General features: G+C 51.2%; 1 protein-coding gene and 1 long non-coding RNA gene across 2 annotated transcripts; one reads left to right on the top strand and one right to left on the bottom strand.

Annotated features, from left to right (window-relative positions):
* Window positions 1-5356: 5356 nt before the first annotated feature.
* Hoxc9 (homeobox C9) lies at window positions 5357-8034 on the bottom strand. The gene is made up of 2 exons (NM_001100907.1): window positions 7497-8034; window positions 5357-5738 (listed from the first exon to the last, which is right to left on the bottom strand). Exons 1-2 carry the CDS (start codon window positions 8032-8034, stop codon window positions 5494-5496), a joined length of 783 nt encoding a protein of 260 aa, NP_001094377.1. The 3' UTR covers window positions 5357-5493.
* A 364-nt stretch (window positions 8035-8398) lies between these two features.
* LOC103692987 (uncharacterized) lies at window positions 8399-9207 on the top strand. Its single transcript, XR_005487428.2, has 2 exons — window positions 8399-8536; window positions 8970-9207. It is a non-coding gene; the product is annotated as an uncharacterized LOC103692987 (long non-coding RNA).
* The last annotated feature ends 5060 nt before the right edge of the window (window positions 9208-14267 follow it).

Raw genomic sequence — 14267 nt, 5'->3', positions numbered from 1 at the left:
TGAGATTACAGCTGGACTGAAGGGTGCAAAAGAGTAGGCCTCTTACTGGTTCTCATAAACCACCATCCTATAGGAAATGCCAGCTCAACCTAAAGGGGCCTTCAGGATTCCCTGCACACACCCCCCCTTCTCCAGGCAGGCTGCCCAGGCCAGGATGTGGATGGGAACTGTCAACAGACACTCTTTAAATATTTACCCACACTTTCTGGGTGGGGGCAGCATCCCCATGCCCAAGACTGGACAAATTCAAGTTGATTCTAATGGGAAAAAAAATAACCTTGGTCTACGAACACCCTTCTCCGGCCATGGTGTTGGCAGTTACGTGGGCTTAATTCAGAGAGAAAAGAGGAGCCAGCAGAAGAGCAATGTGTGTGCATGTGGGCTATTGTGCTCATGAATGAAGATGAATAAGGATGATTTTTTCTGTCTTCTTCTTCTACAGTATGTGGGGCTACCTTGGAGCACACCCGGAACACACACACACACACACACACACACACACACACACACACACACACTGTGCTGCTCTCTTATCCTGAGGCACACTAAGTGCTAGTTCATTTAATACTACCCATACACACTCCTGGAAGTGGCCACTCTGATTCACAGAACTGTACATACATGTGCACACCGGGCACATTCACATAATGCTCGATAAAAATACACATTTTAGGTTTTCGTATCAAGGGGGAAAAAATCCACCTGATCTCCCCCATCACCACCACACCCTGGGGTTTGCAGGTTGGACAAGGAAGGACTTGGTTAGAAAACCAGATCTTTTTCTTTCCTCTTGCTCCGTATGAGCCAACTCTGGGCTGGCTCTAGGTATCAAAGAAAGAATAGCAGGTCAAGATAGGATAAAAAGAGCAGATCTCCCCTGTCCTTTCATTATTTAAGTAATTATTGAAGAAATTGTTACTTTTAGCCAGATTCTTAAGGATTCACTGGTGTCCAGGCAAGACACCCTACAGGAATCTTTTGCATTTAGAGAACTCACCACTAATGAACTTAGGAACTGCCCAAACTCGTGGACACAGAACTCTAGCTCTGAAGCAGCCAAAGGGAAGGGTCCAGAAGTACAGTAGGTCTCACTAGGGTCCAGAACGTTGGGGGGCGCACCCCAGAGCATCTTCACCCGGACCAGAGCCTGCTGCGTCTTTGGCTCCAGCCTTGCGGATCTGAGACACTGATCAGTGCAGAGCTGAACAAGGTGGATTCTGAGTTCCTAGCATCTGGCACCGGGAACTGTCATAAATACTTTCTCTTCTCTAACTGGAAAGAGGAGCGTCAGAGAGGGTCCGGATCCTCTCTGTGGCCTGCGCCTTATCTTTTAGGGGGTGGGGGAATCTAGTTCCAGATTTTATGGTGCAGCAAAAAAAAAAAAAAACAAAAAACAAAAAACAAAAACAAAAACAAACAAACAAAAAAAAAAAAAAACCCTGCTACAGAGCTATTCTTCTGGTCCTTTGTGTCTTGGAATGCGACTGTCCTGAGCATGCGACTGCCCTGCCTGTCCGGAAAACTCATCAGTCCTGTAAACCTTGGTCAGACTTGATTTCCCCTTTGGGGGCTTGTCTCAGCTTTTATTTGTCTGTCTGTCTGTCTGTCTGTCTGTCTGTCTATCTATCATCTATTTTCTTTTACACGTATCTGCTTTATTTTTCCCTCTGAGCCTGGAAATAAAGGAACTCCAAGCAGCCATCCTTGCCAGGCCGCTCTGCCCCTCTGCTCTAGGCCTGCACCGCCCTCTTAGGTACTACGGATTTATGTTCGTTTGTTCAGGTCAGTCCGCCTTTTTGTGTTAATTACTTGCTCCTCACTTATCTCCACAAGAGATTATTTTTGATGCCTGCCTTCTTTCGTCTCCTGAGCTCTCCGGTAGAGCGAGGGCCCATCTCCTACTGCCACTCACGAATTATTTACACCTCGCAGGTGAGAGGGTTGATTTGTTCAGAGGCTGTGGGGTCCAATCTGGCAGAAGCCAGAGGCTTTCTGACCGAAGCTTCCACTCCGGCCAAGAAATGTCAGTAGGCCAAGCCGGTCGGAGGGCACCTCTGCTTCTAACATTAAGCAACAGCGCCACCTCGCGTCCACTTGCTCCAATGCAATCTGGTTGGGAAAAAGCGTGCAGAGATCCCAGGCTGAGCTGAAAGGTGGTAAGTTGGGAGAAAGAAGCCTCTAAACCGCTCCAAAGGAGAGGGATTCCTGGCAGGTAGTTGCCTCTGTTCTTTGGTTTTCTAAATTCTTGAAATAAACCTTGTGAAAAGTCCCACACTGTCCTCTTTTGTTACCCTCCCTTCTGGAATAAAGAAACATTGCAAAGGAATAGGCGGAATCTCCTCCACTCGGTTTCTAGAAAACCCTATGCGCACGGATGCACCACTCTATTCGAAGCTCCCACGACCTCTGCTCCTAGCACGTACCCTAAACTCTCAGGCCCCCTTATCCTGATGCACAGTTTATTTCTGCTGCTGCCTGCAGGACTTCAGAGTAGGACTCTGACTGTTCCAGGCTGCCCCCACCCCCTAGTTTGTAGCCCATCCCTTGAACGCTCTTCACCTCTCTCAGTCAGAGAGATCCTGATCTCTGTTGGCCATAGACAAAACATTCCTATAATCCGATTTCAAAGGAAAGAGTGTCCACCTTATTTAAACCATAAAACAATTAAGCCCAGACGTCTAGCCAGCCCTGCACTGCTGTTTTGTTCGGCCCCATTCAGAACCCAGAGCAGGGAGACAAACAGGGCCATAAAAGTGGCATTTCTGGGCTACGGAAATGTACCTATCTGCTGCCTTCCCAAGTGAGACAACCTTTAGGGTTTTGTGATTTCGACAAAGGAACAGAGGAGAGGTGGGAGGGAAGATGAGGGGAGGAGGGCATTTGCTAGCCCTTCTCCTAGCCTGCTTTCATTTCTCTCCCCAGCTGTGTGTCATGTTGTTTTAATTCATAAACGGTAATGAATAAAATCTAATTCGGACCTGGAGGTTAGAAACCGGAATTAAAGAGTGGACCTACTCTAAATCCCACCATTTCCTGGGGTTCTGCAAACTCTGAGGTCCTCTTTCCTTTCTGTAGCAGCAAGGCTGACTCTGGAGGGCAGGTTTCAGAAAGCAGGCCACACTGGAGGCTTCAGGGCCTTGGAGCAGGGGCGGAGTGGAAGCCCGGAAACAGCGCTGAGCTCAAGCAGGGAAAGAAACCCTCATTCTGATGGCCCAGACTGTAGGAGAGAAGGGTGTCTTGGCTCTCTCATCAAGTACAGAACTTAGGCCAGGGTTACAAACAGCAAAAAGGCCAAAGAGAAGAATGAGGTAGTGAGAAAATATAGACAAAGTACCTTTCCAAAAAGAGCAAAGAATCAGTACTAGGAGTGGTGGGGGGAAGTCTACCAAGCAGGAAAGAGCAAATACATTAAAGACTGCTAAGTTGTTGCCACTTGATTGCCGGGTCCCCCAATATTAAAAGAAACAAAATTTTCAACCCTTCTCATCTTCCCCCAATCCTCCTAATTAGAAGAAGAGGGTAGGAGACTCAAATAGTGGGTCAGAGGCTGTCCTTACAAGTGTCCACCAATCCTGATGGGATGAGTTGGAGGGAACAACACAGAGGGACCCCCCCAGTTATATTCCTTTAGGTGGTATCCTCTGGGTATTCAGAGCAACACCCTGTGTCCTTAAAAGAGTGGACAGCCCAAGATATTAAAGGGCTATATTTCAAACAGTCTAATTTTAATAGTTTCCAGATTGGGGGATTTCTGAGAAAGGGGGCGCTAGGCTGAGGCAGACCCAGCAACTCTGTCTGCTTCTGATTAGCCCATGAAAACTGTTAGCTCCAGAGAGGGAAGGTTCTAGAGAAGGCTGCAGTGCAGTCACCCAGCCCTATCAGGCAGTTAGATACACATCAACGACTCTGTGCTTTGGGGTCCTACGGCCACCAGAGAGCACCCCACTCCTGGCTAGTACCTAACCAGCTCCTTGGAGCTTGGCTTCACCATCCCTTAGGAGTACTGCTTAGGTGATCTTAGTTGCCCTGATCAACATTCCAACTTTGGAGGGGGTAATAGAAGGGGAGAGAAGAGAGAAGAGGCAGGGATGAATTCATTAAGAAGAAACTAATTCCGATTGTATTGGCTTTGCTACCTATTTCCTCACTTTTCTCTCCATTTTCTTCCGCCTTCCTTCTTTTCCTTCTTCTCCACCCTTCTGTCCTTTTCTTCTTGTATTTCCATTTCTTTCTTCCCTCCCCCCTCTTCTCATTCAGTACTTAATGCCTGCCCCCCCCGCGCCCCCGACCCCCAGTGTTTCTTGAGGCCTGTATGGCCTTTCCTCCTAGCTGACCATCCCACTACCTTTCTTTCTCAGTCAACCCTGAAAGTACCACAGCACCAAAACAACCAGGCAAGAAGCCAGTCTGGGCCCTCACCCAGCACCCAACTTTCATCTTCACCTATCTCTTCTCTCTGATCTCGTGTACTCATAAATTATTACAATTAATTACAGCCAGCAAAACCATTCAAGCAGTGCTCCTCACACGCTCCATCAAGCCACTAGGAAACTCATAGGCAGCCAGCCGGGGCAGGCACGACCTAGGCCTCTGCCTCAGCAGCCTCCACCCCTCCCCTGGAACCCCCCCCCCCACTCTGCCCTGCCTGAAGAGAAGCTGCAGGCATCTGCCCTTCCAAGGTAGAGGGAGCCCCTTCTCTGGTTCCAGTTTCCCTTAGAGGATTTAAGCACTTGCCTCCTCGGCAGAACCGTAAGGAATAAAATAATGAGAACTAGATGCCATTGAGTTTCTTTTTCTTTTTCTTTTTTTTTTCAAGTGACTTAGATATATTAACAGAGTTCCACTGTAACAAACAGAATAACATTACAGGACGACGGACAATGGGGAGGGACACTGGGTTAAGAAGAACACTGCTCTGTACATGCCTGAGGCACCAGCCTGCATTTGCAGCCTGACCCAGCCAGCAGCGCAGTCCGGCCCTCAGCTCAGGACTGGGAACCATCATCATTGTGTGTCTTTTTGTACGAAATCTGCCCGCAGAGCGCCCAAGGCCCAGGAAGGAATGGCCCAGACCAAATACGATTGAGAGAGAGAGAGAGAGAGAGAGAGAGAGAGAGAGAGAGAGAGAGAGAGAGAGAGAGAGAGATTTTCAAATACTGGCTTCTCTGAAGAAAGAAGGGGAAAAATTTCACATTTGTGTGTGTCATTTATTTCAGTTGCGCTGGGGTAAGAGAACGCAGTTTCTCTCCTGCCTCCTCCTCGATGGATAGAACTAACTCTAAACACCAATTTCTCAACACTTAACCCTCCCAACATCGAAAGAGTTTGCATTTTCCCCTTCCTTTTTTTTTTTTTCTTTTTAAGACGTTGGGCTTTTCTCTATCTTGTTCTTTCCTTTTCTTTTCGTGCTTTCTCCCGCCTGAGTTGGGGCATTTTTTGGTGGGGTTTTTGTGTTTCCCTTGGCTGTGCCGAGGCAGCAGGCTGGGGCAGGGTTTAGGATTGTTCTTTGTCGGTTTTTTCTTTATTCATCTTTTTCATTTTCATCCTCCGGTTCTGAAACCAGATTTTGACCTGCCGCTCAGTGAGATTGAGAACACGGGCCACCTCGTACCGACGGTCCCTAGTTAAATACATATTGAAGAGAAACTCCTTCTCCAGTTCCAGCGTCTGGTACTTGGTGTAGGGGCAGCGCTTCTTCCTTGTGGAACGGGCATGGATCCAGTTGGCCACGGGGTTGCCTGGAGGGCCAAACACAGGCAAGGGTCAGTAGAGTTCTCTTCCAGCTCAGGACCTCTGTCATCCCACCTCTAGGTTTAGTCAACCTCCCCAAACTCAATAATTGAACCTGAATTTGGACACATTTTGCTGTAGGCATTTCCTCCTTTCTCTTGCATCCAGCCCCCTCCCCATGTCCCCTCCCTGTTCAGTTTCCAGCACCTAAAACTGTAGTAAAATTTAAGCTATCAAAGCCCCCACAGCCTGGTCCTCAGCTTCAAGAGTAGTAATTCGAGAATATCCTCATAAAAAGTCCAAATTCCCAACCATTTCATAGGCCCATAAACGCTTCTCTCTCTTGTTTTTTATTTTTATAGCAAGGTCCTTCTCCTCCCCACCTCCCTCCTCCTCTGCCCCCTCCCATCCTCACAGCCCATGACCAAGTCCTGAGAGTCCCTAAACCCTCACTTCTTTCCAGTACCCATCTCCCCGCTCAGAATTCAACCCTGCTGAGGCGAATTATCAGGGTGAAGTTATCAGGATGAGGAAAACCTTCCCCTCTCCTCACAGAACTGCTGGCCTTGGAGAAAGGCTCCCTCCTATGTTGGACTCCAGTGCCCCACTCCTCCAGCCAGCCCCAGGACAGCTCTGCAGGAGACAACCCTCCAATTTCAGGTTTATGAGAGTAGCTGAGAGCAGGGAGGGAAGCCTTCAGAGGGGTGTAATTAGGCCCTGGCCCCTTATAGAGCTAGAGGAAAAGATTTCCTGAAGTCTCCTCCTGGGGATCCCCCCCCAGACACTTCCTCTCATCCAGGGGACTGCACCCCTCCCCTGCTGTTTCTCCTTCTTTCTCTCTCCCTTCTTTGACCCTGCAGCTTCCACCTGCCCCCCACCTCTTTACCTACTCTAGTCAGCACCCCTCTTCTATGCAACACCCAGAATACTCCTGTCTCTCTGAAGGGGGTCTCTCTCTCTCTCTCTCTCTCTCTCTCTCTCTCTGTGTGTGTGTGTGTGTGTGTGTGTGTGTGTGTGTGTTTCTTTAATCTGAAGATTTTTTTCCTCCTTATACGTTCCTGATCCCCATTCACAACTCTTTCTCTCCTGTGGACACTTAAAAGTGGGTTTTCAAGTTTAAGGAAACTCGGACCTTACTTCTCCTCCACTTATATCTGGAAGTCCTAACCTAAGTTCCTAGGCTGTTCACCCCCAGATTCTTCTCCTGGGGGAGAAGTCAATGGACCTTCTGCTTTAAAAACCCCTAGTGGGATGAAGATTCCCCACTCTGGCTGTGAGAGGTAGGGATAATATCTCTCCCTTTGCTCCAACTATCTTCCTCACCTCTGCTCTGTCCTTTCTCAAGCCACAAAATGAATTTTAGCCCTTCAGCCCAGCCCCTGTCCCTGTTTGCAGCAACTCCCCCCCAAACCCACACACACACACACACACACACACACACACAAGTGATCACTGAGCCAAAAAAAAAAAAAAAAAAAAAAAAGAGCTAAGAGGGGGACTCAGGAGTTTTCCCTCAAAGCCAGCCTCTGGGAAAGAAGCCCCTCTGGCTGGCCCTCACCCAACCTGGCTGCCTGGGCCCTTTTCTCAGACCTTTCTCCTCATGAGAGCTCCCCAAGGTAATTCGCTTTTATTGAGTCCTCACCCCCTCGCCCTCGCTCCTTTCCCGCACTGCCCGCGCCGCTCGGAGGGGCTGTAATCTAGCTGTCCCCGCCTGGCCTCCCCTCCCCTCCCGAGCCGGTTGTAAAGGAAAATTGCTCCCAACTTACTAGGGTCCAGGTCGGCCTTCTCCTCTTTGTGCTTGCTGCCGGCCAGCGCGTCCGCCTCGGGCGAGGGCAGCGTCTGCGGGGCGCGGTCGCGCAGTTCCCCGGGAGAGCCGTACATGTAGTCCGGGTAGCTGCGGCCGTCGCCCGGGCCGCAGTCGGCGCGGCGCCCGGGGTAGGCGTCGGGCTTGAGGGCGTAGTGACGGCCCCCGGCTGGGAAGCTGGGGAAGGAGACGGCGCCGGACAGCGGCTCGAGCCAAGTCCGCATGTAGCGCGTGTCGGCGCCGAGGTGGGGCTGGGGGCCGTAAGGGTGATAGACCACGGACGACTGCGAGGGCACGGGCGCCCACGACGTGCTGAATACAGCCGGCTTGGGCGCGAAGCTACAGGACGGAAAATCGCTACAGTCCGGCACCAAGCCGCTGGGTCTGGCGGCGGCAGGGTGAGCCCCGGTGGCCGGAAACCTGGACGCTAGGAGGTCTTCATTGTCGTGAGAGATGAGCGAGTCCACGTAATAGTTACTGATGGGCCCCGTCGCCGACATCGTAACAGGGTTTTACATACATAAGATTATTGTATGAACTGTATATGTACTTTTTATCTGCTCACAGAACAATCAAGGCAGGTAATTATTTTTCCAGCCTTTTCCCGGCAGCTCATTGGTTCCCCAGCCCCCACGTGATCGTATTTACCCAAAAATACGGCGCGGATCAATGCGCAGGGGCTTTTTTTCCCCCTTGCTTTTTTCCCCCCTTTACCACCCCCTTCTCTCTGCTGATCCCCGCGACCTGCGTTTTCCTAGCGATTTGCAACTCTGGACCCAAGGCGCCAGACAGGCCCCCCCTCCCCGGACGAATCATATCTCATCAGGGACCCCCCCCCTCCCTTGACCATGTGCAGCCAAAAGCAGATGGCTCCCCCTACCATGAGGATTTAAAAAAAAAAAAAAACAAGACGAAAATGCCAGTCCCAGAAGCCAGGGTTCCTGGACCCCCAGAGCTGAGATGGGCTCGGGGAGCCCCACAGGGGCGGGGAGGCCGGACGAGGTAGGTGGAGGAACTATTTCTTGACGTAATCTGTCTCTGTCGGCTCCGACGCTCCTGCAGTCTCTGAGTGAACGGAGATCAGCGATTGTCAGTTCGGAACGTGGCTTTTAAAAATGCGTTTTTAAATACTGTGTATGTATGTATTTCTTTCAGGAACAGCAGCACTAGCAGCGAGGGAGGGTGGGTGGGAGGGGACTGAACAAGCTGGGATGGAGGGAGGGAAGGAAGGAAAGGGGAGAGTTCTTCTGCCCCTGGCCAGCTCAGTTTCCCAAATCTAGGGTATGGGAAGCTTGGGAAAGGTGGTCTGTGGAGTGGGAGGAGTAACGCTTGGGAAGCTCACACACCTTTATCATCAGCCCCACAAGTCTCCTCTTGCTTTAGCACAGACATACAAGCCTTTATTTAAAATTTATTGTCTCTGTTTCTTTGCCAGCCTGAAGAAGTGGAGGAGAGAGCTACACAACTTAAGTGGGGCATCCCCAGCCCAGCTGCCTGCTCATCCTCCTTTGCGCCCAGGTCCATTTCTACAACACCCCCCCCCCCCCAAAGAAGTCACTCGGAGGTTCTGTCTGCAGAGAGCCAGGGTGAGAACGGGCAAATCGAGAGAGCGACCTCGGTCGTGGGCAAGTAGCTTGTTTTTACGTCCTTCAATAAAAATTTTATGAGGATCATTTGATTGTTCATAAATGTGTCTTTCATTAAATAAAATTGTAGGCTGTTTTTGGAACGGAAAAAAAGCAACGGAGGGATGGAAGAGGGCGATCTCTTTGGGGTCGATGGAAGAATTCAGAAGGTGGCAGTGTGATTGAAAGGAAATATCAGACAACTTGGATTCCACCCTCCCAATAAGTTGACTGCTATCCTCAACCCACTCCCCTCCCTTGAATTTGGGGTTTGTTGTACACACAGCCTAGGTTTCCAGCAGACCTCCCATGGTGGTTTAGCAAATGGAGGGTTTTGGGTCATTCAGAAAAATCCTAAGTATGGGTGCAGGAGAAGGGGTAAAGAGGTTGGTTGTGGGGAATGGAGGGACAGGTGATATCCTCAGAGACTTGGTGCACCCAGGCAGAGCAGAATGAGTCTGAAGGAAAGGTAGTCCCAGAGCCAGAGAGAAGAGTCTATGCAAGGGGAAATAGGCAGGAGCTGAGGCTGGGATGCAAGCTCTAAAAGCAGCTGGTTAAAGGGCTACCCAGACCCAGCCAAGTCTGCTTTTATTCCTCTCTCCAGTCTCCAGAACCAGACCAAACTCTAAGTGTAGGACTGGGAGCTGGTTTTCTCCTATGTTTCTTTCTCTATTTCCTCCATGATGAAGAAGTGTTAGAGAGGATGGTATGTATGTTGGAGGGGGCAATAAATGTTGAGAAGAGGGTACAATTGTAGTATTTAGGAGAGACTCAAGAACCACAAGAGCCCTCCCCAATCCTTATGGGCTCCCTCCTCTGGTTCTTCTCTTTTCGGTATATCAGGACTGAGTTTTTTGAAGTGTGTGTGTGTGTGTGTGTGTGTGTGTGTGTGTGTGTGTGTGTAATAAGTGTCTGGTTAGGAAGAGGCACTCGGAGCCTCAAATTAATTCACCTCAGTTCTTGCTGTCTTCTTCTTAGGGCTGGACTGGCTGGAAAATCCAAATTACAATAAGAAACAGAACATTTCTTTGCCCTTGATATAGTCATGTTAGCTGTCAATCAAAAAAAAATCTCTCACTCTAGTTCATGGAACAGATAGGAGGTTCCAGTCACTCTTCAGAGGCTTTCTTCTTCAAACCCCTAGCATAGTCAGCACCTCCCCCAAGCATGGGTGCCTGGGGACCCAGCCTGGCTCATGGGCAGTTGCTGCCAGCAATGAGCACAGACATTTAGTGGGGCCCGGGGCCAGACTGAAACCAAGAGGACATCAAGGGACAGAGCCTGAGACCAATTTAAACAGATCACCAGGCTGGAGGAAGGAAAAATAGAAAGGAAGGATTAGGATAAAGAGGAAGAAAAAATTAAGAATTAAAGGAAAGCAAGCAAGCAAGATAAAGAGACCTAAGAGCAAGGAAAGAAAGGCTTTCAAAAAGCAAGGGAGAGTTGGGCAATGAGGCGCAGGCAGGATGGGGCAGGGCGCAGGCTGGCGGAGCAGCCATGGCATTGTGCAGTTCTCTTGCTTGCCGGGGCTTTGCCGCGGGACCGCTCCCGGCGCGGCGGCCACTTCTGTCTGGACACAAAGGAGTAAGAGGCCTCCTTTCCATCCCCTCTGGGAGACCTGCTCCGGTGGGCATACTAGGCCTCTGGGACACCAAATCTGATATTAGCCCAGCAGTCACTCTGGCTGCTGGAGGCTGAGCTACATTCTAGTGAAAGAGAAAGAAATAGAAGAGGAAAGATACATCATGTCTGCTCTTTCTCTGCATCTTCACTAGACACAGGGCCTGTCTTCCTTTACCTCAACGTCCCGAAATACAGGTCTTTAAGGACCCTCTTCTCTGGGCCTCTTCTATTTGGAAAAGCCCCTCTTATAGGCATCTTGACTGTAATGAGACTCTGTTCTCTCCTTCTCCTTTTGAACACTGCCTTCTTTTCAACTCCTGAGCAGCCTGCACTTCCAGCCTGCCTGCCCTGCAGAGTCTGTGGCAGCTGAGCAGTCAGGGGTACAGGGATCCCTCCTGCCCTCAAATCCCTCAGGAAGCAGGAGAGAGAGACTGTTGCCTTTCCTTCCTTTTGGGAGCAAGAACTCCAGACCCTCCCCACTCAGAAGCAGGCACAGCTGTGGACCAGGAAGCAGGCCTTACCCTCAGGCCCCTCCTTACCAAAATCCCATTCTGTTATGCCTCCTAGAAAGAGGTAGCCTAAAGGAAGGGGTCTGATAAGAGACTGGGAATCCAGAGGCCACTAGTCCCAGGTCCTCCAAGGGAGTTGTGACTCTCATGTTTTACATTTAAAAGCTAGCAGCAGGTCAGGGCTGTGAAGTGGGCTTTCAGGTTGTCCCTAAATCTAGGCATATGTGGAGGCAAAGAAGTGGGGATGCCAAGAAGCAAGGTCTCATCTCGGAGTTCAATTACTCCCTCTGAATCTCCTATTCTATTCTAAGACTTTCTCTCATCTACACAACTCCTTTCAATTGTTCTTAGCATCACTGGGGCAACCTGAGAGACTTAAGGAAGCTGGGAGTTACTGTTGGAGAGGAGGAAAGAGAACCCAGCTCTAGCTGACTGTTCTGTATTCACCTTATACCCCCAACAGATTTCAGTGGGCACAGAAGAGGAGTCCTCTGAGGGGGGAGGGGCAAACCTCTATCACTTCAAACCTGAGCAACTGAGAACACAGTCAAGCTAGCACCGTGGGAAGGACAGACAAACAGATAGGTTAGAGTCATCCTCCTCCCTCCTCCTCCCGGGTGTCTCTGTTTTAATGATTTAAATTCCCTCCGGTTCAATCCACACCGTCAAGTTCGGATTAAATTTAAAACAGGCTTTCTCCTGTGCCCCAAGCGGGCCATCCCGGCCGCCGCAGGCAGGGAATCCGCTCTCTGCTCCCCAGCACCCGCCCTGAACCGAGGAGGCCCTACTCCGTTTGCTTTCATTTTCCTTCTCCCTCTGAAATGGGCTCATTTTGTCCCTCCGCTGCCCTCTCCCCTTCCCCGCCCCCTCCCTGGTTCCCTTCTAGTTCCCCCCCATCTCTCCTGATCCCTCTTTGTTGGGAAAAACACACCCACACACAACTCCTCCTAGCTAAGGCCTGAGCTGGAAGCAGAAACTGAGCTCTCCTGCTTGCTGCGAGGAGATCCGCGTGCTACCCCCACCCAAGGTGGGTATCTGGGATCCCTACCACCACACCAAGAGCCAGATCCCCAAGCTCAGCAAGCGTGAAACCCCCCGGGCCTGTGAACCTGGCCCTCTCAACGCCATGGCCTGCCGGGCCTGCCTTTGCGCCGGCGCCCCCGCCCTGCCGCTCCGCAGCAAACGGGGTTATTTCCGGCTCCCCCAACACAGTCTGTTTTTCCAGCCTGGGGAGTGACTAGAGAGGGAGCCGCCCCAGAACCAGAGCTGCCCTGTGCTCTGACTCAATGGCCCTGAGAGCGTTGTTACCTGATCTTTTGTGTGATGTATGTAACGCAAGGAGATTTGCAGTGACTTTGGAGCCCAGACTGAGGAAGCGGAGGTGGCGAAAGGAGAGACAATACGGGCTCGAAGTATAATTAAGGAGCCACAGCCGCGGGTCCCTCCCTGCCCTCCCTAACCGACTGGAGCTGTCTAGCTTCAAACATCAGGGCGACCCGCGAACCTAGAACCGGAAAACTCAGCCTGTGACCAAGGAGCCAAAGGACTACGCCTCCAGAAAAGAGGAAGAACGCTCCCTCCCAACCTGGGGTTGTTGTAGCCAGCCCTGCGGAGTTTCAGAGAATCCAATGAATGAAAGTACACATTCCGACGACGAATTTTTCTGAGCGTTTGGAAGGAGTACCCGGGTTTGGGAAGTCTCAGACAGACAGGCAAGCGGCGTCTCCCAATGCAGACAGACTCACAACATGAGTGTGAGGCTGAAATCATACACAGGTTGAACATCCCGAGGCCTCCTTGTCAGGCCTGGTGGGCGCCGATCTCCCTACCTTCTCTCCCGACAGGACCTTAAGCAGAGGCCCGGAAGACTTGGTACCTTGGGCTTGGTCCAGTCCCTCCTCAGAAAGCCTCCGTTACCTGCTTCTTGGCTCCCCATGGCCACAGAGGCCTCCCGCCCAGGGAGGGAAGCCCTGGCCACCGCAGCCGCCGCCACCCGCCCTCCTTCCCTCCCTCCCTCCTTCGCCCTCCCTCCCTCCCTCGCACGCTGCCGCTCGCGGGGCCCTCCCGCGGACAACCTGCTCTGGACCAAATCCAGGTATCTCCGGAAGAAAGAAAGAAAGAAAGAAAGAAAGAGAGAGAGAGAGAGAGAGAGAGAGAGAGAGAGAGAGAGAGAGAGAGAGAGAGAACTGCGTTGGGGGGACCCCATAACTGCATTTATTTTCATGCTCTGATGATTGGTTCGACCCTAGTTTAGTCGTCCCGGACACAACCCATCAGCCGCAGAGATGTGCGGGGCCTACAGCCTCGTCCAAGCTGACCGCGGCGCCCCGCGCACTGCATATTCCCTCAATACTCCTGGTTGCCGCGCCCCCGACAGCCCAAACACCCAACAGACCTCAAGGTCCTTCCTACAGACTCAACATCCGGTTGCCTGGCTCGCCGCTGACCACAGACCAGGAGTCCGCTCTGCTCAGTCTGTGACCGATGTCCACACACAGTCCACCTTGTCCCTGTTCTTGTGCCCTGCCCGGACACCCTTCCATCCGCTGGGCTACACTTGGGCAAGGACCCACACAAAGCTCTGTGCGCTAGTCTTCCCATGTATACCTCCCCTATCCCCGCTTGCCGCTTTCACGTCACCTGTTCTCAAGAAGGGTCGCATCTTCCAGCGAGTGAGCCGAAGCAAGGCCGACTGCTGGGGTGAGGTCCCAGGGAGACCACAGCGGATTAGCTGGGCTGAGCCTAAGCTCCCACTGCCAGCGAGACATCTCAGAGATCAAGGCTCTCCTAGGCGAGCTCTTGCCTTCTCCTCCTTCTCCCGCAAGTCTCAAACACACGCCGAGAGTTCAGCTCTATAAATCCTGCTCCCCTTTCCCATATCATAATTAAAAAAAACCAGTAGGGGAGGTTTTAACTTTTATTGCGATTTCTAGAGTTGGGCTGCGGAGCATATATTAAGTTTACGCTTATGTGCTC

This window comes from Rattus norvegicus, chromosome 7 (genome assembly GCF_036323735.1).
Source record: "Rattus norvegicus strain BN/NHsdMcwi chromosome 7, GRCr8, whole genome shotgun sequence".
NCBI classification, from domain to species: Eukaryota; Metazoa; Chordata; class Mammalia; order Rodentia; family Muridae; genus Rattus; species Rattus norvegicus.
Note: the sequence above shows the minus strand (reverse complement) of the source record. Positions and strands in the feature narration are given on the sequence as shown.

What these genes read in the sequence shown, in the direction of transcription:
- Hoxc9 (NM_001100907.1), bottom strand. Translation starts at nt 8,034, where the DNA reads ATGTCGGCGACGGGGCCCATCAGTAACTATTACGTGGACTCGCTCATC. An exon ending in GAAGGCCGACCTGGACCCTA is followed by an intron (nt 5,739 to 7,496) that starts GTAAGTTGGGAG and finishes TTGGCCCTCCAG; the next exon opens with GCAACCCCGTGGCCAACTGG.